This window comes from Callithrix jacchus, chromosome 5, assembly GCF_049354715.1.
Source record: "Callithrix jacchus isolate 240 chromosome 5, calJac240_pri, whole genome shotgun sequence".
NCBI classification, from domain to species: domain Eukaryota; kingdom Metazoa; phylum Chordata; class Mammalia; order Primates; family Cebidae; genus Callithrix; species Callithrix jacchus.
This window is the reverse complement of record NC_133506.1, coordinates 26,630,001-26,656,705: the sequence shown is the minus strand read 5'-3', so window position 1 is coordinate 26,656,705 and position 26,705 is coordinate 26,630,001. Positions and strand designations below refer to the sequence as shown.

The following is a 26,705-nucleotide window of genomic DNA, read 5'->3' as shown; positions in this document are numbered from 1 at the left end:
CGACTGCACTCACCATCCACACCATCATGTAGGAGAAGGCTGCGATCCACAGCGTGGAGGAAGCAAACGTCACCATGAACCATTTCTCCCAGCGCGGCTTGTTGCAGTTGGGTACAGTGAAGTATAAGACGAAACTCAGTGGCCAGGTGAATGCCCATTTCACTGTTTCCAGTTTGCCCGCTGGGAAAATGAAAAAGCCCAAAAGAAATAAAAAGAAAAAAATAAAGAACCCCAGTTAGTTTTATTTCTCCGCTCTGTCAAACCTCTGTACTGCTTTCCCCAGAATTAAACTTTATGATACTGCTCTTTTCCTAAAACACTCAAATGGCTTTCCATCACCAACGAAACCTGACGTACAACACCAAACAGAATTAAAAAAAAATTAGCCACTGCCCACCTGCTAGTTAGGTCTCCAAAATGACGCAGTGAATCAGTTCTTAGTAATACCAGGCTTGGCGCATGGTTTGGCAGATGACCAGGTGGGAAAAGAGAGGAGGCTACTCAGGACAAAAAAGAGGTGGAGTGTGTGTAGGTGTGAGGGGTCGAAATGGGGGCGGGGGAGCTAGGAAGACCACCAGCGGGGCTTCTGTTTTCCACGTGGCTTGGTAACTAAATTTTTTCCCGGTAATAAAGCGTCAGCGGACGCAGTGCCACCTGGTGGCATTTCCCAGCATCGTCTGTCAGCGCGCCGGAAGCTTCAAAGAGGATTTGAAGGCTCTTCCTAGGCCTGTATTATTACTATTCTGATTAACTGCTCATTCATCTCTAGAAAGAACCGTGCATACGTATTTCCATGTATTCCTCAATGCAGTCCAGATGCATGGTGTCTCTACCTTCCAGAAAGTTCCTGTGCTCTTTCTAGTTAACCCCTTACCTTCTACCAGCATGGATACTGTTTTTACTGTTCTCCAACTTCAAAGAAATAAAACCATATAGGATGCTTTAGTGCCTACCTTCTTTTATTCAACATAATGTGCGTGAGGGTCGTTCATGTGTGGTGAGGCATTCCTTTTCATTGCTGTGTAGTATTCCATCCTGTGAATGTGCTATGATTTGTTACCCACATGGCCGTGGGTGGCACTTGTTTGTTGATGGTTTGAGGGTATTACAAGCCAGGTGATATGATCACCGTTGTACAGGTCTTTCTGTGGGCATGTTTCATCTCTCTTGGACAGAGACCCAGGAGAATTGCTGAGTCATAGGGTGGGTGTTCATTTAACTTCATAAGAAACTGCCAGTTTTCCAAAATGATGGAACCAATCTATATTCCCACCAGAGTTAAGGAGGATTTTTTTTATAACATTTGAACGGTAATTAAATGTTTAATAAAATGTATTTTATATGTTTGTACCAGTATCTAGTATTTGTTTCATATATCCTACTCCTACCAATCTTCAAATAGTTTCTCAAAACTACATAGAAAAATCATCTGACACTATTTCTGGCCTCTCTGGCCTCTCTTAAATGGCCGAGGCACAGCATCTATGGGAGGCAGGGGGTTTCTTATCAGGTCCCTGCTCTGTGGCTTATGAGTTGAAAGACTCAGTTATTTAAATTCTCTATGCCTCAGCTTCTTCCTCTGTGAAAATGTGGATACAGCAGCACTGAGCTCAGAGTTGATAGGAGAATTAAATGAGATGATATTGGGAAGAGGGCTAAGGCAACATGAGCTCACAAGTTTTTCCAGTCAAAATCCTGGGAGTCATTCTTGCTCCTTCTTCCCTTTCCTTTATCCCCCAGGGCCAACCCCGGCAACCTGACAGGGCATCCCCCCCACCTCCTCATCCCCACGGCCTCCGCTGGGGCCAGGTTCACCACTGGCTGACAACCTCACTCCCTAGGTGGACTACTGCTCCTATGCCTGTCCTATCTCCACCTGTTTGCCACTAGTAGCCAGAGGAAAGAGCCTCAAAAAGCCAATTGTTCTAGAACCTTCCATTGGCTTCCACTGCCCTTAGAGTAAAACCAGGTTTTCCCACCATGGCCTGTAAGGCACTGTCTGATTTTGCCCCACCTGCCACTCTACCTCACATACTCCGTGGTCTTGCCTTGTCTTCTGTCCTCAGACACTCCAAGCCTTTTCCTGCCTCAAGGCCTTTGCCCTTGCCAGCCTTCTGCCTGGATCTTCTCATGGCAGAACCTGCTCTGCCTTACAGGCCACTTCCCCATTCAAATGTCACCGAGCCCTCAAATACGTCTAAACGGAACCCTCATCATCTCACTCCTGCTTTCTAGGACCCATTTTTATTTGCTTCATGGCAAATATTTCCTGCCTTAAACCGTCAGGGTTGTTTGTTTCCTCATTTATCTTCAGCCTCCCTCAAACTAGAATAAAGTCCACGAGAAACAGGGGTCTTCTCACCTGTTTCCCACCTGATTTTGAAAGGCAGGGATAGTGCGGGACGTATACCACGTTTTCAGTAAATATCACCAACGGTAGTAGTAACCATGTCATGGACAGACCCAGGAAAATTACTTGCTCTTGAGAATTTAAGGTTATCCAATTTGCAAGCACAGAGTAAAGCAAGCAAACAAACAAAAAAATACTAAGAAAGAGGTATTTTCCTATTAGCTGCTATGAATCCTGTTAGCTCTAAGATTTGGAGGTGGGGACACCTCCAAAAGGTGGTGAATGGTGACAACATAGAGACGGTGCTTGCTGTGTAAAGCAGGAAGACTGGCTGACAGTTGTTTGGAGAGGGGCTTCCAAATGCTGCAGAATCCAGGATACGGCCAGCTCTCTGGACCCCAAATACATCCTGGAATTCTGCACGCTCCGAAATCCTGCAATGTGCTGATAAGGCATTTACCCATGTGTAACTCCTACAGTCCTCTTAACGGTGTTCCATATGGCTGACGCCCTCACACAGAGAGAGAGACTTCGTTTAGTTTAAAATACACACCCAATCAAAGATCACAAAGAAACACATGAAGAGGAAGAGAAACGATCTCAATTCGGCTCTTTTACCTTCTTCAGAAAATAAAAAAAGAGGGAAGAAAAAATGAAGTCTGAACTTATGAGTGCACGAGCTGGAAAATGATATTGATTAGACAAAGTTGCAAGAAGTACAAGTTGGCACCAATGAATTTTGAGTTTTTATCAACTGTTTTAAACCTTTCTGACTAGACACTGGGAGGGCGTTATATCTGGAAAACATCATTTTCAATGATATATATGCTTTATTTAAGTTATTGCCCCTTTGTAACAACAAGAATCTTAAAAGTAGAAATTCAACGAGCATTATCGGAATCATATTTAAAGAGAATGCAGCAAATATAGTAAATATCAGGTGTTTTTAAAAAATGATTTTGAGGAACAAAGGCAGTCAAATAAAGATCACCAAGATTTTAGCTTGTCATAATTTCCATTTCTTTTTTCTTTTTTTGAGACAAAGTCTCATTCTGTTGCCCAGGCTGGAGTGCAGTGGCTCACTGCAACCTCCGCCTCCCAGGTTCAAGCGATTCTCCTGCCTCAGCCTCCCAAGTAGCTGGGACTACAGGCATGTACCACCATACCCGGCTAATTTTCGTATTTTCAGTAGAGATGGGGGTTTCATCATGTTGGCCAGGCTGGTCTCGAACTCCTGACCTCAGGTGATCTGCCCCCCCCACCCCCCTTGACCTGCCAAAGTGCTAGGATTACAGGCATGAGCCACTGCACCAAGCTTTTAATTTCCATTTCTAAATAAAGGGGTTAAAATGGTTTCCTTTCCTCTTTGAGTCAACAGCATTTCTGGACATTTTTCCATCTTCTGCTCTATTACCATTGGGTCCAAATAGAGCAGCAAGGGGGGATAGGTTTATTCTTCATTCACTCATTTAATAAATAGTTGTTGAATGCCCTTTATGCCATTTTGTGCCAGGCACTGCTGCAGGTGCTGGGAGTATACCAATGAATTTAGGGAAAAAAATTCCCTGCCCATGACCTCAGGTGATCTGCCCCGCCCTTTGACCTGCCAAAGTGCTGGGATTACAGGCATGAGCCACTGCACCTGATGTGCTGGTGATTACCCGATTTCACAAAAGTGAGCCAGCAACTGGGAGCTGAAGTCAGGGGCCTGAACGGGGCCCAAAGCCTGATAGTATCCCTTTGAGTTGGACTTGGCTTTAACAAGCAAAAAAACTTGTTTCTAAATTATATTCCTCAGTCAGCTTTTAAGAAAGCTGAATTCTATCGGAGAGAGAAAAAGTTATTGCACAGTATTTTAGACCTAGACCTAAATATATACATTTGTTGACCAGGCGCAGTGGCTCACGCCTGTAATCACAGCACTTTAGGAGGGAAGATCATGAGGTCAGAAGTTCAAGACCAGCCTGGTCAACACAGTGAAACCCCGTCTCTACTAAAAATACAAAAATTAGCTGGGCATGGTGGCATGTGCCTGTAGTCCCAGCTACTTGGAAGGCTGAGGCAAAAGAATCACTTGAATCGGGAGGTGGAGGTTGCAGTGAGCTGAGATTGCACCACTGCACTCCAGCTTGGGTGGCAGAGTGAGACATTTTCTCAAAAAAAAAGTAGAAAAAAATATAATTTTGCTTTGGAAAAACATACTTATATTTTGGTGTATTTCCTTCTGTTTTTTTTTTTTCACATGGAAGTGTGCTTACCTATATACACATGAAAAGGTTTCTGTTACTGTCTGTCAACTGTAGGCTTTCTTCATCCAGGAGCTAACAATAGCTGCCCGTCTATATGTATGTAAGTGCGTATACCAAGTGTAGCCGTATGTATGTATACTATGTATATGCAACCTGTAATATGGTATATACGTGTAGAAGCAGAAGTATGTTAATATCCGTGCATATATTATACGTGTATACAATATGTTAAGTGTGTACAGTATTCATGTGCATGGTAATGAATATGCCTCATCAATCATAAATTGCACACTGTAATACAGGCACACACATGAAGTCACAAGCAGTATTCACATACTTCTAAATAATGACTTCCTTGAAAATCATACCCACTGTAGTCAAGTCCTGAGAGGTGAAGGCACGGCGGCTGGGTGCCGGAAGCACAGGGAACTCGTGCCTTGCAGGATGACCACAAGAGGGAAAAATGTCCTCATCGTGTGGACGGACCTTTTTCAGGCTACAGGAACTGGATAGGAACCCATCTTGGGGCTCCTGGGACTGACTCCCTGGCTCCTCGATTCCCTCTGCTGGCCAGAAGCACCTTCAGGCTTCTCATCCCTAAGCTGAGGCCTGTCTGTCCCAGGAAGGGGCCCCGCTGGGCATTCATCCCCTTGCCTTAAAATAGAGTTCCTGATTCTGGGCCTGGGATTACTTAGCAGCTTGTGGAGGGGAAGAGACAGTCGTAATTCGGGGAGCCCACTCTTTTCAAAGGCAGGCCCAGGCTCTGCATTTTAGAAGAACTGGGAAGATCGCTGAGTGCCTCTAGGTCTCTCGCTACCCCTTGCTGCTCCAAGTGTGGCACACAGACCAGCAGCATCAGTGTGTGTGGGGGTACTTGATTAGCAATGAAGACTTGGGCCTTACCCCAAACTTCCTGAATCAGAACGTGCATTTCATTAAGGAAGCCCAGTGAGAAGCACAGGTAGAGAAGGATTTGGAATTCTGCTTCCTATCTTGGCAGCTGGGGGCCCTTGAATGACATGGAGATCCCACGGATGGTTCAACCACACAGAATATCATCTCCTCTCTCTTGCCTGTGCTTTAGAAAGGACACGGGAGGGGATGTGGGGTTCCTGAGCCTCAGGTGCAACACCTGTTGGGGGTGAGACGCCTGCAGCCATGTCTCTGAACACACAGAAGCCCAGAAGGTGTGGCTGGAAGATCTGAGGCCTCTGTCATCTGCAACCTGAAGACAGTGAGGCAGAGGGTGGAGAGCAGGAGTTTCAAAGACCTTGAAACCCACGGTTAGGTCTCATCCAGGAGAGAAATAAGGAAGCAGGGATATGAAGGGGGCAGTCGGTCCCAATCAGTAATGAGGCCCAGGCACAGGGCCAGACTTGGTCTCATCTCATACAAGCATCCTTCATTGTCCCCTGAAGGCGTGCACTTGGGGATTCTGGGCCAGACCTTCCACTGGCTCGACCATTTCTTTAATTAGTGAAAGAGTTGAGCAAAATAAGCATTACTGGAGCTTGGTTATGGCCAGCCAATAGTGGACTCTGAAAACAGGGGTTGAGTAGGTGGAATTCTAGACATGCGCCCCTAAGATTCTCAGGGTCTGTGAGTGTCATGAGCTATCAGCCTTGTGGCTCTGCTGCTTGGCAAAGCACAGTTTACCTTTTAGAAAGAGACTGTGCAGCTGCCTGATCTAGTTGCAAAAGTCCTCAAAAGCAAAAGCGGAGCCAGAGAGATTAGGAATGATGGTGGGAAGGGCTCTGTACATCCAGGTGAAGGTGGAGGGGCTCCATGGCTTTTAGGAAGAGTGGGATGTCCGCAGCTGACAGCCATCAAGCCCCAGGAACCGGTGCCTGGTAATGAATTCTCCCAGCCCCTCTGCAGAGGAATGCACCCTGGCTACGTCTCCCTTACAGCCTGTGAGACTGAGAAGCCAGCTGGACTTCCGACCTACAGAACTGTAAGCTAATCAGGTTGGTATTGTTTTGAGCTGCAAAATATGTGGTGTTTTGTTATGAAGCAATAGAAATGAACAGAAGGGTTTGCAAGGAGGAGGAAAGGAGCGTTTTGCCATCTAATCCTTAAGATCTTTTGTCTTGATTGATGGGAAAGCTTGCCAAGAAATACATCCAATGGTGGCAAAATGGATAAAGAACGAGTGTACATTTTTTCTCTGAAGATAATACACTAACAAGTGATGATTTAGCTTTGGGTGGGAGGTGAGGGACTTGGGGGTCTAGGAATCTGGATGAATATTTTCTATTCATTTTGGTAAGTCCTTCATGAGGTTGACATCTTAAGTGCCCTGATTGGGCACAGGGGCAGCTCTGGTTCAAGTTTTACTTGTTGTCCACTGAGCACAGAGAGGAGCTTCCCTGGAGCACAGCCAGACCCTGCATCTGAAATTAACACAGGATTCTGACACTCTCCACCATGTCCCATCATTAAATGGGCTTCCAAGTGGATCAAACAACTTTTCCTCAGATAATCCTGCACATTCCAACACCCCAAAGAGGTTCTGCACATGTATACTGAGCCTCACACACTTGACAGTCAATGTGAACTTGACTAGTGTAGTCTTCCCTGAAACAGAAGCTTCTGGAAGGTCCAGCAAATAGGCAGAATTCTTTGGGCTTGGTCCACCTGCTCTGATAATGGGTGGGGTGGGGTGACACAGTTTCTGGAATAACCAAGTTCTTGTTGGAGGTAGCAGTTGGGAGAGGAGGACGCTGCCCTGGTGGCTTCTTCAGGCCTTGGTGTCATCAGGGCTGGCTTTGGCAAGGCAGCTCTCCTGGCCAGCTGCAACGGGATGGGTGGAGGTGAGTGACGTGCCTCTCCCTTTGCCCACACCAGACTGCCTTGCCCACGTGGGTCACGGGCATTTCCGCCTTCATACCAAAAGTTCTTGCAGAAGAGCTAAGTAAGATAAGACCGTCTCCTGAAACCAGTCCAATCGTCCCATAGAACTAATGTTTACTGTTTTTTTTTGAACTAGTATAGAAACTGACTTGCTCTCAGCTTTAAAACTTGAGAAACTTACATTTGTACTATCTGAGCTCTTTTCTCAGGAAATGGACCGTTCGGCCTCCCAGATGGCAGCAAGGATCTGAAACTCACCAGATCGTGGTGTCTGCACAACGAGGAGTCAGATCTCTCCTTCCTCATGGCACCTGATGGATTGATTGCCTACTTCCGGTGGAGCAGCTCCTCTTCCTTACCTCTCAAAATTCCTGCCTGCCTGAAGGTGGCTGCATTCTTTCCCTGCGCTATGAAGCCCAGTTGCAGTTGGTCAGCAAGATGGATTTGAGACTGATCTCCTATCTCCTTGGCTGCAGCATCTGATGAAACCCTTCTTCCCTGGCAACATTTGTTGTCTCCGTGACTGGCTTTCTGTGCCCTGATAAGCAGGACCCAGACCAAATTCTTGGCATTTCGGTAAAACTTAAACAAAACACAGTTAGTTAAAGAGCTCACATTTCAACCAACGCTCATGGACCTCTGTCTTGGCCATCTTTGAATCTCCTACAACAGAGTTCTGCCCACTGGAGACTTGATATTATATATTACTTGTTAGTATATCCCTTGTTAGCAGATTATAGAAAAAAATAGTTCTTTATCCATTTTGCTACCATCGGACGTATTTCTTGGCAACCTTTCCCATCAACCAAGACATACACATCTTAAGGATTAAATGACAAAACACGCCTTTCCTCCCTTGCAAACCCTCTGATTCATCTTCTACTGCTGCGTAACAAAAGGCCACATATTTTGCAGCTCAAATATTCTCATGTTCATACAGAGATTTTAAAAAATTGAATGGTAAAAAGATCATCTAAGACTCAGTGGCTCAAAACAGCTCCCAACCCCAGCCCAGACATAGAACCTCTTACAGGGGGGGTCGAATGGCGTGTACGGCCCTTCGTCATCACCCTCGTCCTCCTCTTCCTCCTCGTCGTTCTCGTTGTCCTCATTCTCATTCTCTGATTCGGTGCCAGCCTCAGCCACAGCATCGTCCCTCCGTGTCCCATTCACGCCCCTGTCCGGGGCACTGCTGGGCCCTGTCCCATTCTCCACGGTGTGCTTAATTGGGATTTTGATGGCCACATCGGATTCCCCATTGGTATAAGCCCTGCTGTTTATCAGTCTTTGTCTCTGGAAAGGGAAAGGCACACTCTTACCACAGTCAGAGGGATTGCAAACACCTTACACTCAGAACGTGAGCTGTTGGGAATCTTTTCCTGACAGCTGACGAGGTGCTTCCAGAAGACTCTGGACTCAAGCTTTAAGGGGTCTCTCAATGTGATAACCAACTCCAGACAACTTCTAGCAGGGAGAAAAAAGATTAGTATTTTATGACTCATTAGAACTTGCAAATCCCTTTAGAGAAAAATTCCTACACCTGGGATGTGCAGTTCCTTGAAACTTTGTGCATTGTGGTGTCATCTTTCTTCCTCCGACCGCAGGAGTCCCTGGGTCCCTGTGTGAGAAATCTGCACAGCTGTGTTTGGACTAGTGTATCAATAAGGCTGCACTCGAGAAAAGGAGTGCACAGCAAAGTTCAGGTCAGGGACTCTGGGTTACTTTAAACTAAGGTAACCCTTATTTAGCAACAATTTCTGTGCAAGTTCACATCAAGGGGCTTTATTCAAATGGAAGAATAGAAGAAAAATGTGGGTAAAAGGGAGAAGGAACAGGGGAGTTTTCTATATAAATAGGAATCAGTCCATGTCTCAACATATGGAGGGAAGAGCCAGGGCGAGGTGCACAGCTGGCCCAGGGAACTAAGATTGGAAAATGCTTGGGGGATGCTGTGGTGTTAAGCTTTGAGTTAGGTGCTTCTTCTTTCAAACAAGAAACGTTGTCTCTTTCCCAGAGTTTCCCACCCCTGTCCAGTGGTCAGTGGACAGTGCTTTCCCAGGTACCTCATTGATCAACATGCGACTGGCCATGGAGAGCCGGGTCTTGGGGGGAAAGTGGCTGGTGATCATGATTCTAAGGCCAGCCTCAGAGAAGGAAAGCTGGTGTGGGTAGGCCGACAGCAGCTCATCCACCATGATCACTGACGCTTTGCGGTGGAAATTTGCTAGGGAAATGAAAAACATATGGTAAAATAAATTGAGGCCAGGAGCAGGAAGGAGGCATTCATTTACTCTTCCTTCCCTTCCTTTCTCTTCCTCCCTCCCTCTCTTCCTCCCTTTTTTTTCTCCCATCCATTCATCCACTCTTCTTTATTCCTTCCTTCCTCCCATCCATCCAGTTAGTTTTCTTTCCATCTATCCAACGCACCTATCTACCCATCCATCCCCTCTTCTTTCCTTATTCCTTCCATCCATCCATCTATCCATCCATCCATCCATCCATTCATCCATCCATCCATCCATCCAGGAAGGGTTGCAGTGAGCATATTTTGAACAACAGTCAAAATCTCCTTTCCATGGGTGTTAACGATCAGTCTTTTGAAAGGACATGAAACAATTTAAGCACCATTCATTGACATGGTAAGAATGAATGCCACCATCATAGAATTCCTCCTGGTCCTCGGAGGATCCTCTTCCCATCACTCAGATCTGGGGCACAGAGAAGACTCCAAGAACTTTCAGTAACCCTTTATGACCTTCAAATGTCAGCAATATTCATATTAAGCTGTTAAATGCTACTGAATTGATGTTAGTGCAGTTCTGCACTGGAGCACATGGTGGTGAAAAGTACACATTCTCTCAGCCCAGCCTATGAGCAGAGCTGACCAGGGGTGGGTGAATTATTCATGTTACAGAGAAGTGAAGTCAGAAGGGTGCTAGGGACAAACGCTGTGTGATAATTCACTGCGAGGCCGAAACAGAAAGCTGCATGAAGGGCCAGCTCCGTCTCTATGAATGAGCAGTATGTGCACACAGCTCAAGGGGACCTGGCTGCCGTCTCTCTTAGTACTAGCTCCTGTTTTCCAAGCCACTAAACCATGAAATGGTCTCTGGAAACACTGGCTGATACTAGGTAGCTCTCTTTGGCATATTCCTTTTATGGTTATAAACTACCCAGAAGAGAAAAAACGAAATAAAATTCTCATGTGAAGTGGCACTAAATCACTTAAGACATTTGTTAAACATATGTATATTATTCAGAAAAAATAGATCGAATACTTAATTTTGAAAATTTAATAATGATGCAGTGATGTCAGAGATATATTTGAAAATAACCCATAGATGTGTTTGAAAATAACCTTTCTAATTTCTTTTTTTCCTTCCTGCAAAGCAACCATATGGGACCAAGAAAAAATAAACTCCCACATTTAAAGAGAAAAGTTTAAAAAGTTAAATAAAAAACACATTCTAGGCAAAAGTAAATGATAATTTTCTGAGTTCCTTTAAGAAAAAATATTTTTATCTGAGAGCACCATGCTATTTCCCTCAGTATTTCAGCCATTTTCTAGACTCGATTGAATGTAACAATTACTTTGAAGACGAAGTTACTTTTCTCTTTCTGTCTGCAGCTTGAAAACTGAATTCATGTAGCCTGAAAGTGAATTTGGATCTAGTAATATACTAATAACACCTGTCACTTACAGAGCATTGCACTAAAGTCTTATACATATTTATGCACTTTGCTTATTGCAAAAATGATCCTCATATTTCAGAAGAGAAAATTGAGGCTCAAGAGGTTACATAACCTGCTTTTCACAGCCACATGGCCAAAATGGGACAAAACAGCATCTCAGAACCCGGGGTCTCCTCTCCTCTGTCACCCTGTTCTCTGCAGCACTCCCAGCAAATGTGTTGTCTGAGAATTTCCAGGGGGCTTCCTGAGCTCCAAGGGGTTACCAGGTACAAGATGGTTCCATGACGTTGCAGTGAAAGGGAGGGCTGGAGAACTGGGCACTTCTGTTCTCTTGGGGCAGGCAGTGTCCTCTCAAGACCAGTTGGGACATGCCATGTATGGCTATGAGAATGGGCAGATGGCTCATATTCTAGCACTTTCTTCTTGGACCCATAACTCCTTGGTTACATTTTCTTTTCTTTATTTCTTTTTTTTTTTTTGAGACAGGGTCTGGCTCTGCGGTCCTGACTGGAGTGCAGTGGCGCGATCTCTCTCGGCTCACTGCAACCTCCACCTGCTGGGTTTAAGCAATTCTCGTGCCTCAGCCTCCCATGCAGCTGGTATTACAGGCTTGGGCCACTACACCTGGCTAATTTTGTTGTACTTTTAGTAGAGATGGGGTTTTGCCATGTTGGCCAGGCTGGTCTTGAACTCCCTCCAGCGGTTCTCCTGCCTTGGCCCCCAAAGTGCTCCTTGGTTACCTTTCTTAAGTAGCACCACGGTTGCGTCGCAGTTGCTGCTGTCATCAATTTCAGCATTGTTGGCCAATCCGTTGACCATGTTCCCGGCACCTTTTGTCCTCCTCTCAAAGCACTGATGTATGCAAGCATTATATCTGAGCAAAGCAACAAGCGGGCAGAGTCCATCAGCATTTGCATTCTCCCATTTCCCAACACCCACCGAGTGCTCCTGGGAGCTCTCCCAGTCTGCAGGTACAGTCCCTGGGACTCAAGTTATTATTATCCTAATTTTGTCAACCAATTCCCTCTCAAAATATGCAACCTGTCCCATTTTTCCCAATTTACAAACAAATGGTAAGTGAAAAAAAACCCCACCATTACAGAAATAAACCAGGGCACATGGGCACGTTGCTTACTTTACAACCTCTTTCATGCCAGTGGAGGCCTCTCTGGGATTGAGCTTCTCTCTCAGTCTGCACACGGAAGGAGTGTGCTAAGACTCAGTGGGATGATCAAGGTCTACCTCCTCTGGGCCACATCTCCAGGGCCTTCGTAAGCAGGGATTAGCCTTTTGGGAGAAGGAGAAGCTGCCTCATCCATGCCACTCCCCAGGAGCAGTGGCTGTGTGTCATGGTCTAATGCTAATGTCTATTTTTTGACATTAAGGAATTAGTATTATTTTAGGTATGTTGATAATGTTGATGTTATGTTAAAGAAAAGAGTCCTTTTAGAATCCTAAAAGAGTATCCAGGCCGGACGGCCGTCTAGGTCTATGTATATCTTTGGTTTCCTGAGGTCACAGGTTGCGATTTTGCAAATTTCTGTGACTATCATGCCTAAATTCCAGATCCAATGGGCCCTTGGCTTTATGAAAAGTTTCCAGGCTGTGATTCTCCAGCATGATCTAGTGAATGCATTGTGCAGTGTTCCTTACATGCCCCAGCAGCCTTGGGTGGGAAGGGAAGAAGTTGGTACAAGTTCCGAGGGTGGTTTTTTTTTTTTTTCAAGCAAATGTTCCAATCTCCCTAGCTTTAGTATGAGAAAATTCCTATGGAAGAATTCTAGAAAATTTATAAAAACTCATGGGCAAAGACAGCCAGGCACAGTTTCCAGGGCACAGAAGGCTACTACTGCTTTTTACCACTCAGAGATCTAAAGGCCTCCATCGTTTACTGGCCATGGGACGACCCACTGGGGATCTTCAGCTTGACCTCCAGCCTCCCATAGAAATGGCAGCTAGGCATGGTCACTCTAAGTTGCCAGCTGGAAAGCTACTTAACCTATGTTTCTCTTCCCCTTCCTCATCTCTTTTGTTCCTACAGATATGAAGCTCTCTGGATTCCCTCCCAGCTATCTCTTTGTGCCTGATTCTTCAGTGAGCGCAGCTCTGGGGTGGCTGGCCTGTGGCCACAAGACCTCAGAGAGATGAAGAAGCCCTCTGTGGCTGGAGCTTCTCATCCATCAGTTCCTTCCTGTACTCTCTAGAAACGTGTGGTTATCACATTTCATGAGAGAGAACAGTAAACAAGTCAAAAGCGATGGGTGCCGCCTGTAATTCATAAGACATGAGGCATAGAATTAGAACACCACTATTTTGCAACCCAAATGAAATAATGGATCCAGATACTGAGCACTGATGGCTGCCAACGCTACAGAGAGAGAAAGGCAGACATCACTGTGCCTCCTGATGATGAAACTCACCACCACTTGGGACACAGTCTAGCCCTACTCAGATCAATTACAGACATATAGGAAACACAAAGGCCAATGGAACAGACTGCGCCACAGTATGAGATGTAATCAACACTCTCCAACCATGGGCAACTCTGCAGAGCAAACAGCCAAACTTCATCAAAGAACAAAGTCCAAGGAAAATGCACACATACACACACATGCACATACACTCACGCAGACACACAGACAGGGACACACACATGGAGACACAGACATACGCAGACACATGCACACACAGACACATACAGACACATGCACACACATGCACAGACACATGCACACACAGACACAGAAACAGACACCATGCACACACACAGGGGCACACGCAAAGAGACACACACATAGACACAGGTACACCCAAAGACACATATGCATATACACAGTACAGAGGGGGAGTTTATAGATGCAGAGAGATCCAAAAGATAAGCAGCCAGTCATGGGCCAACAAATCTAATGGGTGGAATTTCTTTGAATTCTCACTTTAAAAATATTTATGATATTTATGAAACTAAAAGAAAACAAAAACGACATTTGTGAGGCCACTGAAAATTTGAACACAGTATTTTTTGACATTAAGGAATATCACAGTATTAATTTTAGGTATGTTGATAATGTTGATGTTATGTTAAAGAGAAGAGTCCTTTTAGAATCCTAAAAGAGCATTCAGCTACGTCTAGAGAAGTCCAGGTATATACTGGAATTTTTATGGATGAACTAGTATGATGTCAGGGACTTCAAAATTACAGGAGGAAAAGGAAGCAAATGTGATGTAGACGGCACCTGTGGGTTGATGGTTTCCGGGGCGGGTGACAAGTGCAGGGGGTTGTTCATATTGTCGACTCTTGTATATATTCGAAATTCCCCTTAGTGAAAAGACCTCCCACTTTCTAGATTCAACAAGGATACCTTGCCCCATGGCGTAACAGGGAAAGTGGCAGTGTTTCTGTCATCTTGACTTAGAATCCATTTCCCTGAAAGAAATACTGACTTGCATAAAGGTTTGCTTTTTTGTTTTTTTTTGAAACGAGGTGTTGCTATGTTGCCCAGATTAGTCAAAAACTCCTGGCCTCAAGCAATCCTCTAACTCTGGGCCCCTGAGTGGCTGGGATCACAGGCATGCACCACAGTGCCCAGTGATTAGGTTTTGCTTTTAAAGTACAAAAGCAAACCCATGTGTTATACATTCACCAGCATTTAGAGAACAGGATGATACTACTATACAGCGAGGACTTTGTCAAAACTGGATTCCAGGTTAAACTAAGCTTAACTAAGCTGTCTCATTCCATTCTCATGGAATATATATAGCAATAGTAGAAACTATTATTAATCTTGTTTTGCAGAAGAGGGAACTGAGATTCAGGATGGCTGAGTAACTTGGCTGAGTTCCCATGGCTGTCAGTGGCAGGGGGATCTACTGTCAAAGCTGGTTGTTAACCACCAGCACATATACCCCATCTGGGGAACAAATCCCAGAGCAGTGACCTGGGACGTACAGAAATCAGTCTTTGCCAAGGCCAGGCATGCTTCATGCTCCCTGAAGGTTTCTGCCTACCTGGACAATCCGAAATTGCTTTTTGACCTTCAGACAGAATGTTTAAAGTCATTTAAGAACTCTCCACCTAGGAGGCAGCTGACGATTCTAATATATGCTGTTGTTTTTAACTGCTGTTGCTGTTTTATATTTTTAATTGAATGTTTTAAATTTTGTGCTTGCACCCTCAAGCTATTTTATTGTGAAGCATGCAATTTTATAAATCAGATTTGATAAAACCCGATGATTAAAGCCTCTGATTGCAGAGGGGGATGGCTAAAGAGGAGAGATTTCAATTTAGAACTTAGGACCAGAATTTATGCAGAAAATTTCATGAGCACAGTAGCTTCCATTCCCGGTTTTATTTGGATCCTGCTGGTTTGAACAGCTGGAATGTTGGTAAAAGTCAGGCATCAGCAGAAACACACCTCGTTAGCTTCCACATTTGGTACGGTTTGGGGAGGAGGAGAGGGTGTGTTCACTGTGCTATCTAACTGTCCACGTGTCCTGCCAGCGACTCGTGGACTTCAGGGTGGCTTGGAAAAGGTGTGCAGTGGCCATAGGTTGCATGCCAGCAAAATTCCTCAGCTCTCCTTCCCTCTGGCCACATCTGTTTTTTGAAGAATACTTAATTCTGTGAAGCTCCAAGTGAATTCATTTTGAAATTTCATGAAAATTAAGATTCAAGACCCCGGATTAATGCTGGACACACAGCAGACACTATATGGTGATTCTTCTGGAATAATAGACTGATACACTTTTGGTAACTAAATTAGAGACTCAAAAAGTTTTTTTAAAAAGTTGAAACAATCCAATAGTCAACAGCAAAGGAAAATGTGTGTACTGTTTGAGGCTTCCCCACTTTGGCACTGACTCTATAAAGTTTTGCTCTTCGAGGCAAAGAGTCACATATATATATGTTATATATATTAAAACCACCTTGTCACACGTTCTTTTCCCTCCTGAGCTCCTCCACATGACTCTTTGAGGCAAAGAGGCATAAGGTGGGTGCTCTGATCTTTAAAGGCTTTTCCTTTGGGGGCTGGAAACTTTGGAAAGGCTTTGGGTCAGCTCTGGTTTTCATGAGAGCTCATCTATCGGTATTTTTAAATGATTCATTCTACAGTGCGTGACTTCTGGTTTCTTCATTAGTTAGCTTATGGTACCAGGATATGTATGAGTAAGGTCCTACTCTAGGAGTGTCCGTCTTCACTAAGCTCCAGGTGTGGGGTCTACAGTAACCAGTGGTTGGCTCCCCTCGCACATGTTGGCCACCATATTGAGTAGACTGGCAGCAGACTGCTTATAGCCCACCCTGGGCATTGGCCAAGCCAGCTCCTGCCTTCATTGCTCCTGTGATGTTTGCCAATGCACACATTGATTTCTCCCAACAAGTCTCCCAGTCACTGGTTACCAGAATTAACTTTTGTCAGGCCTCAACAATAAGAAACCTTAACGTGTCAATTCCAGACCGCTACCTGGTATGTCCAAACTGGCTATTGTTGATGGATTTCTACTTTCTTGCCCCTAGAGAAGGAAGTCACTCCTATAGCTATATATGCTGGAGAAACACGAACTAATTTAGAGAAAAAGCAGCAGCTCCCACAGGTGTGGGCAACTATAGCACAGAACATCTCTGCATTATCAGAGGTGCCTGGCAAAAAGATGAACCAGCAGGCTCACACCCAGGGTGCTTACATTGAACTTAGAGCATGGGAACACTGGCCATATAATTCTTTTTTTTTGAGATGGAGTCTTGCTCTGTCACCCAGGCTGGAGTGCAGTGGTGTGATCTCAGCTCACTGCAACCTCCGCCTCCGGGGTTCCAGCGATTCTCCTGCCTTCTCCCCAGTAGCTGGGATTACAGGCTCATGCCACCACGCCTGGCTAGTTTTTGTATTTTTAATAAAGATGGGGTTTCACCACGTTGGGCAGGCTGGTCACGAACTCCTGACCTCAAGTGATCTGTTCACCTTGGCCTCCCAAAGTGCTGAGATTATAGGCAAGAGCCACAGTGCCCGGCAAATTGTTGATATAAATAAGCTACCCCAACTCCAGGAGGGAAAATAATATACAACATGGTGGTTTTAAACTATATCAACCGTTCTTTAACACTCTTCCCTCCACCAGGTGATGCAAGCCCCTTGAGTGTGTACTGCACTTAGTGACTCACTTCTAATGAACAGACTCTGGTGGAAGCAATGGTGCGTGGCTTCCAGGTTATTATAAAAGGGTTGCAGGGCCCTTCTTGCTTTCTCTCTTGAATCACTTGCTGTGGAGGAAGACACTCAAGCAGCTCTAAGGAGGAACCCACATGGTGAGAAACTGAGCCCGTCAATCAAGAACCAGCACCACTTGAAGGCAGGTTCTCCCACACCAGTCAGGTACGTGGTGGCAGCTCTGGCTGATTTTTCACTTGGAACCTCATGAGGGACTGAGTTAGAACCTTGCAGTTAAGCTGCTCCTGGATTCCTAACTCTCAGATAATGTGTGAGATAATATATGTGCTTTTAAGCCACTAAGTTTTGGGATGGTTTGTTATGCAGCAGTGGATAACTAATACTGTGAATATAAAAGACAGCTGAAGTCATGGATCAAGTATCAGCAGACTTACTTCCACATGAGTAATAGAAGTCTGCAGATATTTGATCCATGACTTTAGCTGTCTTTTAACAGCTGTCTTTTATCCATGTTTGATAAAGGTCCTACCCTAAGAATTCCTTTCACAAGCAAGCCCTAGATACTGGGTCTACACAGACCACTGGCTGGCTGGCTCATGGTGGCTGCCGTATTGAGTAGACTGGCAGCAGACTGCCTTGCATCTTCCCTCACCCTCTAGAGCAGTGTAACGTATTGAGTTTTATCTCCTTTGTTTTAAGACAGAGAGTGAAGAAGCTGGGTATGGTGGCTCATGCCTGTAATCTCAGCACTTTGGGAGGCCGAGGCAGGTGGATCACGAGGTCAGGAGTTCAAGATCAGCCTGGCCAAGATGGTGAAATCATGTCTCCACTAAAAAATATAAAAATTAGCCAGGTGTGGTGGAAGGCACTTGTAATTCCAGCTACGCGGGAGGCCGAGGCAGAGAATTGCTTGAACCCGGGAGGCGGAGGTTACAGTGAGCCGAGATCGTGCCATTGCACTGCAGCCTGGGCGACAGAGCGAGACTTCATCTCAAAAAAAAGAAAGGGCTGGGCGCGGTGGCTCACACCTGTAATCCCAGCACTTTGGGAGGCCGAGGCGGGTGGATCACGAGGTCAAGAGATAGAGACCATCCTGGTCAACATGGTGAAACCCCGTCTCTACTAAAAATACAAAAAAATTAGCTGGGCATGGTGGTGCGTGCCTGTAATCCCAGCTACTCGGGAGGCTGAAGCAGGAGAATCGCCTGAACCCAGGAGGCGGAGGTTGTGGTGAGCCGAGATGGTGCCATTGCACTCCAGCCTGGGTAACAAGAGCGAAACTCCGTCTCAAAAAAAAAAAGAAAGAAAGAAAGAAAGAAAGAAAGAAAGAAAGAAAGAAAGAAGGAAGGAAGGAAGGAAGGAAGGAAGGAAGGAAGGAAGGAAGGAAGGAAGGAAGGAAAGAAAGAAAGAAACAAGAAAGAAAGAAAGAGTGAAGAAACCTCCCAGAGCTAGGCTGCCAGATCCTGAAGAGGGATTAGGGGCTCTAGAGAGTTCTCAAGTGAAACATTGAAGCTTTGAGTCTATCATCGAATACGTGCTGGAAGGGTCACTACAATTGGTACTAATCAAAATTACAGTGACTCACAACAGACCACCACGGAGCCAAGTGACTGTGATGAGAGGCACTGAAAAAGCAGACACCTGCCCCAGTCCTCTTCCCACATCACCTAACGTGGAATGCAAGAAACAGTTTTGGAAAAGAAACGAAGAAGGCATTTTACTTACTTCATGATGACAATGTAGATAAGATACATCAGCACGAGGACTAAAGACTCCCACCTGCATGTAAACCAAGAACAGTTAAAGACAGTCACAGACAGCTGTGAAACTCACCAGCCTTCTTTTTAAAGACATATTTGATGCAAACGGCCAAGATAGCAGGGAGAAGGCAGACAGTGCCAGGTGACGGATATTTCCTGGTCTAGAGACATTCTCTAAGCTGCATAAGGCTGTCAACCATCTTTCTCTTCTCTCTTCACCTCAAGGGAAAAGGCTCCTTCCTTCTGTTATTTGTTACCTAAAAGAGCTCTTGGAAAGCAGCAAAGCTTTCATACATGTTGCTGAATATAGGTCAATATGTATACATCTGGCCTCAGCTTAATCATTCACTGAAACTATTCAGATATATTTACATGGGGAAACTAAAATGAGAGGAATTGATGGGAGTGCCTGAGGGATTGTTGGATATATAGGAGCCAGGGATAAAGGGTGGAGGGGGAGAGAGAGGCAGGCAGATAGACGAAACCTGGGCAGGGAAGGTACCAGCCAAAAGTAAGAAGGAATAAGTGGGAAAATGTTCCACAGGAAGGAAGAAAAAAACCCACTGGAATGTGCCTCGAGCTTCTGATAGTCTGAATACTTCTGTTTTCTTTATTATTATTATGATTATTTTTTGAGATGGAGTCTCGCTCTGTTGCCCAGGCTGGAGTGCAATGGTGCAATCTCGGCTCATTGCAACCTTGGCCTCTCAGATTCAAGTGATTCTCCTGCCTCAGCCTTCAAAGTAGCGGGACTACAGGTGTGCGCCACCATGCCCAGCTAATTTTTTTATTTTTAGTAGAGACGGGGTTTCACCATGTTGGCCAGGATGGTCTCGATCTCTTGACCTCGTGATCCCCCCGCCTCGGCCTCTGAAAGTGCTGGGATTACAGGTGTAAGCCACCATGCCTGGCCCATACTTCTGTTTTATTTCTCTTAGTGGCTTCCAACTAAAAACCAGGGACTCGTTTTCCAGGTTTTGCTTTAGCTGCAGAATTAAATCAGCTCATTGAGGGAGTAATTTCGGCTTCAACGGTAGGTTTCTGGAGAATGGCTGGATGAGGAAACTCCAGGTTATAGCCATCCTTCCTTTTCTCTTTTCAAATTCCATGTCTTGAAGCTGATCCTAGAGAAATATTTGGTCCAATGTGAAAAGGATAAATACACAAGGGTTTTTCTCGCAGCGGCGTTTATAAAAAAGTGAAAAGCTGGAAAGAATCCAGATGGTTATAAAATGGGGTGCTGGGTACACGAATTAGTTAAGTTCACGTATCCATTAAGAATGATTATGCAGGCTGTTCCTGGAGACCCGCTCCTGTAATCCCAGCACTTTGGGAGGCCGAGGGGAAAGGATCACTTAAGTCCTGGGGTTCCAGAACAGCCTGAGCAACATAACGAGACCCTGTCTCCAGAAAAAAATTTAAAAATTGGCCGGGTGTGGTGGAATGCCCCTGGAGACTCAGCTGCTTGAGGTGGGAGCATTGTCTGAGCCCAGGAGATGGAGGATGCAGTGAGCTGTCATCACACGACCGCACCGCAGCCTGAATGACAGAGTAAAACCCTTTCCTCCCTCTCCCCTCCAAAAAAGTATGCAAAGATGTATGTATTTATCGTAGAAAGTGCTCAGGGTGCACTATTGAGAGAGGAAATTAGGGTATCCAAACCCTTCCAACCTCTGCCACATTTCTCAGCTTCTGTCATGGCAAAACTTCTTAAAGGGCCGTGCACACTGCATTTCCGTGCCTCTCATTCAGCTGGCAAATTTCTCTAGCTTAACTTCCACACCCACTGATCTCCTGAATCGCCTGTTGAGGGCGCTGGTGACTTCCATCCACATCAATACAAGGATTTGTGGGTGGTTGTCCGTCCTCCTGTTCTATTTCTTGGCAGCATCTGAAAGGAAATCATCTGCCCAGCTTTATAAAACTCTCTCTTCTGACTTCCGAGAGGCCACACCCCTGGCTTCCTTCCTGCCCCAGCTTCTCCTTCTCCATCTCTTTTGCCTCCTCCACTCCCTCAGTTCATCCTCTCATTATTGGGCCATCTTTACTGCCTATGTTTTCTCCCTAGGTGACCTCATCCTGACCTACTGCTCTAAACACCACGTACATGATAATGACCCCCAATTTACACGTCCACGCCACAACTCTCTCCAGCTCCAGATTCATATATTTGGCCTCGGCACCTGGAAGTCTAAATGCATATCAGGACAGACTTCTTCATTCTTCCTTCTTAGCCTCCTTAAACAACAACAGCAAGAGCAAGAACTTGGGCTTTGTCATTTCAGTCAAGCCCAGCCAAGTCCCGAATCTGGAAATCAATATGGAGCACTCCCTTTTCCTCGCTCCCGTATCCATCGGACACTGTGTCCCAAGTCTTTCATGAATCATCGACTTGTTTCCTCTCCTGCCCACCCGCTGCCAGGTCATTTTCACTTCAGCCTCTTAACTGCTTTCCTTGATATGATGGGAGCATGTCACTGCACTTCTTCAGATCTTCACTTACTGCCCAAAATGCTTAAGAAGAAAATAAAGTTTCCTTTTTCCTTGCAAAATGTGGCCTTTTATTCTGTCTCCAAGTCGTCCTGTGTCCTATCTGTGCCCCGCCTCACTGGCCTCTGCTTTACACACAGCAATCTCTCTTCCCCTCCCAGAGCCTTTGTGCTGACTGTTCCTTTGGCCAGGAATGCCTTTCCCTTCGCTCCTTGGCCTTTTCCTGCAGACACCAGCTTTTAAATATTACCTCCTCCAAGGAGTCATCCCTGCCTGCCCCTGCCTGACTTCCTCTCACATGACTCTGTTTATGTTGTTTAAACCTCCGAGCAGTTTGTGATGATCTTGTTTATATATTCATTACTCATTTATTATCTAACACCTGTTTCTAGCAGTCACTTGACACCACTCCTCACACCTGCCACCTGCCCTGGTATCTGGTGTTTCATTTTCCAGAGATTTAAAATGCCAACAGCTGATTTCTCCCCACGCAGACACCCCCAGGTCTTGCCTACTCCCTCCTCTCCCCAGCACGAGGCAGCCCTCATCTCATCTGTGCAGGTGACCCTGCCTCCAAACGTCAATATTCAGTTGCGAACGCCTCTGGTGGCCTGACACGGTTCTTATCTCCTCAAAATCAATGTATGTGCAGCATACACTTCATGGAGAAGAGTGAGATTTATTCACCATTCATTTAGAAGGAACAGACTCCCAGGATCTGAAGGGCTGTCACGTTACTGCTCAGATGTGTTTTAATAGATTCAGTGAGAAGTTACCAGAAAATGAACTAACTTTAATGAAATATTGCAGTCAGGTTGAATGAAGTCCAGCACTTTCTAAACAGGTGTATGTAGGCTCTTTCTAAATCTTTTAGATCTTACTCATCAAAAGCCCTTCCGTTGCAATATTCAAACCAGGTTCTCTTTGGCCATTTTTGCAGGAATGCCCACAGGATGAGATTCCCTGCTTTTGCTGACATTCCAAGTTTGCTGTGTTGGGGTTCGGACTCAGGGCTCACCAGGCTTCCTCCCCAGTGAACCAGCAAGCTCTCGGAGGCCTCTGTGTCTCCCCACACTGCTCTCTGTGCATTTTTAACCTGATTGAGTTTGGATCATCAAGTCTTGGCCTAACGCTCTTCAGGACCCCTTTCCCCGGCCCCCTCTCCCCAGTGTGGTGGGCCTCTCCATGTGGCCCCACAGTTACAGGTCAAGGTCTGCATCCCTCTATCCTGAGAGAGCTCCGGTTTTGTATGACATGTATCCCTGGTGTAGAGGAGGTGCTTAGGAAGCATCCAGACCTTGGAAGTCACTCAGCCCTCCTTGGTCCCCTCTCTTGCCCTTTCTCTAGGATGCTGGGCACCTTCTCTCCTTCCCTTCCTGAGCACATCTCACCCACTGTCCTCTAGGAGCTGTTCTGTGGCTGATCTGGGTTTGTTTCTTCCCTCCCCAAGCTTCCCTTTTGAGTCATTTTCCACAGATCCCTGATTCTCACCAAAGACGGTTCCTTCTTCACGTGAGGGCTGTTCCTCTCCTCCCCTGGGTGCACCATTGGCTCTGGTTTCCCTAACACGGCCCAGAACAGCAAAAGCTGTTCTCCAGCCCCACCAGGAAGAGAGTTTCCAGGTTGCAATCCCAGGGTCTCCTTTCTCTCTGAAAGTCACAGCTTGGGGCTCAAAAGAAGAAGCCAACCTTCGCCCTCATTCTTTAGTTTTCTTGTTGGGCCTTTAGATTCCCTGACAACACATTCCAAATTCCTTCGGACAACATCATGGGTCTTGCTCTGTGGATTGAGCATATATCCTAATAGGTGGGCCTCTGACACTTCCTTTTTTTTTTTTTTTTTGAGACATAGTGTCCCTCTGTGGGCCAGGCTGGAATTCAGTGGACCGATCTTGGTTCACAGCAACCCCCACCTCCTGGGTTCAAGCTATTCTCCAGCCTCAGCCTCCCGAGTAGCTGGGACTACAGGCATGCATCACCACGCCTGGCTAATTTTTGTATTTTTAGTAGAGACAGGGTATCACCATGTTGCCAGGCTGGTCTCAAACTGCTAACCTCAAGTGATCCACCTGCCTCGGCCTCTCAAAGTGCTGGAATTACAGGTGTGAACCACCGTGCCTGGACGACGCTTCCTCTTTCAAGTGTCTTTTTGTGCATGGGTGCCTAACTGAAAAGCACTCCCCACTATTTCCCTGCCTCTTCTCTGCTAAGAGACCCCACCCACTAGCTCAAGAGAGCAAATGGAGCCCCTCTGATCTCAACGAGGGTGTGCCTCGCCCCTAGGCCCTGAGGATGAATCATGATTGGTCTTTCTAATTTCCCTGGCTGTTCAGAGGTCAAAGCCAACCCTGCTGTGACCAGAGAGATGCAAGGTGGAAGTGTGCCCAAGAGAACAGCAGAGCCCCTCTTCCCCCTTCCTGCCTTCCATACGAAGCTGGTGGCTGGGGCTGCAGCAGCCATCTTGGGACCGTTAGGCAAAGGCCAGGGGAAATGCAGAGGCACATCCTACATCCGGGGTCCTGACACGAAAGAAAAACACACCAATATGTAATCAACACGTTGTAGCTGGTTCCTCTAGTACCTGCTACTAAAATCATTCCTGACTGACTGTCAACCACCCAGTGTGACTTCCTTGACAATGCTGAGTCAGGAATGGTGAAAGAATCTGAACCGTAAAGCAGGGGTCCTTTGTCCTGGTGTATTTGTATTCGACAAAGCTCACTTCCTCCTAAAGAGTCCTGTAGTTTCAAAATAAACACAACTAGAATTTGTTTCCTTTTGAGGATTTGGGGGAGGGGTGAACTGGTTACCTGCCTTAAAATCTCCAGGCCCTGCTGGAATGTTCTATAACAAGGAATGGAACTCTCTGTTGAAGGTATTTTCAAAATGTTACTGTGCCTTAATTGCGCAGACTGAAGACTCTGATTTTAAAGAGAGAAATCAGCGCCTAGACACACCATTTCAGCAAAATAAATGCTCATGATTGGCTTGGTAAGAAGATGAAGTGTACAGTAAAAAAAAAAAAAAAAAAATCTTAAACTCCCATATATTTTTTATCCATTAAATGAGAAGCTGAAGTCCCCGGAAGTCCCAATGTAGATAAGGGCCAGTGGCACAGACTTTCATTTCTCAGCCTCACTTGTGTGCAAAATGCTCTTCATCAGCCGGTGTGTGTAATAACAACAGTTACACGACAAGCCGGCGCTCTGGGAAGAATGCTGCTCTGGTGCCACCAAGGTCCCCCCAGGCAAGTTCTTCCCTGGAAGCCACAGCTGTGCATGACTTATGATTCCAACACCCCCCAGATAGATCCAGACACACCTGAGGATTTGCAATTCATTTATCCCTGTCCCTCCTAGCCTCTTACTCATAACTAGATGTGAGGGACCCTTGGTGCTCAGGGCAAGAGCTCTGATGACTTGTACCTTCCAGAATCTAGACCCTTCTGCTGCAGGCTTGGGTGCCTACCCTAGGATGGGTTACCCAACATCACGGGGAAAGCCTTAGGAATGAAAATGAAATAGAGTCTCCTTTTCTTGCTCCAAACCATCTGAAATATCGTGAGATGTTTTGAGGATACAGAGTGAAATGGGCAGACGGTAAAGCCTGCTTTCTTCTTGGCATGGCTTTTGTGCATCGGCGCCACGGAGGTAGTAGAAAAGACGGCTCCCTCTAAGGCTGACAGCAAACCACGCCGCGCAGCCTTTCCTAACATGTTTCTGCACAACAGCAGCACACACGTTTCTGAGATCAACTGTGATCACAGCTTGTTTGTCTGTTTGGGAGTGCCGTTAGCGAAGACTAGCAACACTGAGCAACGCTGAAGCACCTACTGTTTGCTAAGGTGGAGCAGTGGTGGTGCTGACTATGCCATCGGCTTCTGGAAGTTTTCTTGTGCTGCACTGTATCCCCAAGGACGTGGGGGAAAGATGCCCCCAACTCTATTTAGTGGCTACCTCCAGGAACAAGGAACAAGAACAAGGAAGCTCTCTGATCTGGGATGCACCTAGGCATGTCAACTCCTTTCGGCCTATTGATCATTATTATTTGAAGAAGACCTCTTTCTTGTTTTCTCCTGGCTGTCTCTTCTTCCTTCTTGCACAGAGGAGATGGAGTTAGCAAAAGTATCTTAATACCCTGACGTAGCACGTAACATTTATCATCAATGTGATGGGTCCTTCACAGCCCCCTAATTCTGAAAATCAGAGATGTCCTCAGACGCAGAGACGCCCACTCCCACAAACAGTTAGAAGCCATTTTGCTGAAAGTGAAGCCTGGTGGACTCTACTTTCTCTGGTTCATTCTTAGCTTTCAATAATACCATGGACATTTTCTGCCTACTGAGTTATGCCTGTTCCTAAGATGTTATTTCACATGGCTTACCTCTGTAGATCAAATATTTGGAAAACATGTAACAAGAACGCACAATACACTCCATTTCTATTTCCATTTCAAACATATTCGACTTGCTCAGAACCCATCTCAAAAATGAAGATCTGAACAGTTGACCCAAATGCAAATGTCTTCCCAAACATTTAACGGGAGCAACAGTTTCTATCAAAATAAAAAATCCCAACACCACCAATTGTCAGAGCTCTGAGATCTTTTAAAAGTCAGGAGGAAGTTTAATGGGTTACTGTTCGCAGAAGTGCCCGTGTCCTAATTCCTAAGATAAACATGGCCTTGGGAACATGGAGCTTGGTTTGCACATGATTTTAAAAGATCAGTGAAATCATAACGATGCCCTAGCAGATGGCTGACTCTAGAAAGATGCAGCTAGGCCGTGATGTCTGGACATAGGATGATAAAGGAATTTAGATACTAGGGTCTCACATGGAACCCACCACTCTAGCACAAGAGAAACGGTCTTTACTGTGTGAAAATAAATTTAATTTCTCCCCTGGGGTGCACAGAGGGTTCCCAGGACATTGTCCTTGTTCTAAGCTGCCATGATATTTTCCTTTCTTTCCTGAACCCTAACTCCGGTCTCCGATATATTTAGCTCTGCAACGTAACACGGGAAAGGAGAAGCAGTGAAAAGAGGTACTTACCAGGAAACCTTTTCATCATAAATGAACTGTGAAAAAATAAAAAGAGTAGAAGATTAGACACATACAGACACACACACACACACACACACACACACG

The 26,705-nt window shown here is 45.7% G+C and overlaps 1 protein-coding gene across 1 annotated transcript in view; it reads right to left on the bottom strand.

Moving 5' to 3' along the window:
* Positions 1-26,705, bottom strand: part of SLC24A3 (solute carrier family 24 member 3) — a 518,474-nt gene that overhangs the window by 29,888 nt on the left and 461,881 nt on the right. The window contains exons 8-13 of the mRNA XM_017971984.4: positions 26,610-26,635; positions 19,035-19,088; positions 11,886-12,019; positions 9,516-9,676; positions 8,484-8,745; positions 14-180 (exon numbers count right to left, since the gene is read on the bottom strand). Coding sequence (XP_017827473.2) covers positions 14-180; positions 8,484-8,745; positions 9,516-9,676; positions 11,886-12,019; positions 19,035-19,088; positions 26,610-26,635 — 804 coding nt within the window. The remainder of the gene's footprint in view (positions 1-13; positions 181-8,483; positions 8,746-9,515; positions 9,677-11,885; positions 12,020-19,034; positions 19,089-26,609; positions 26,636-26,705) is intronic.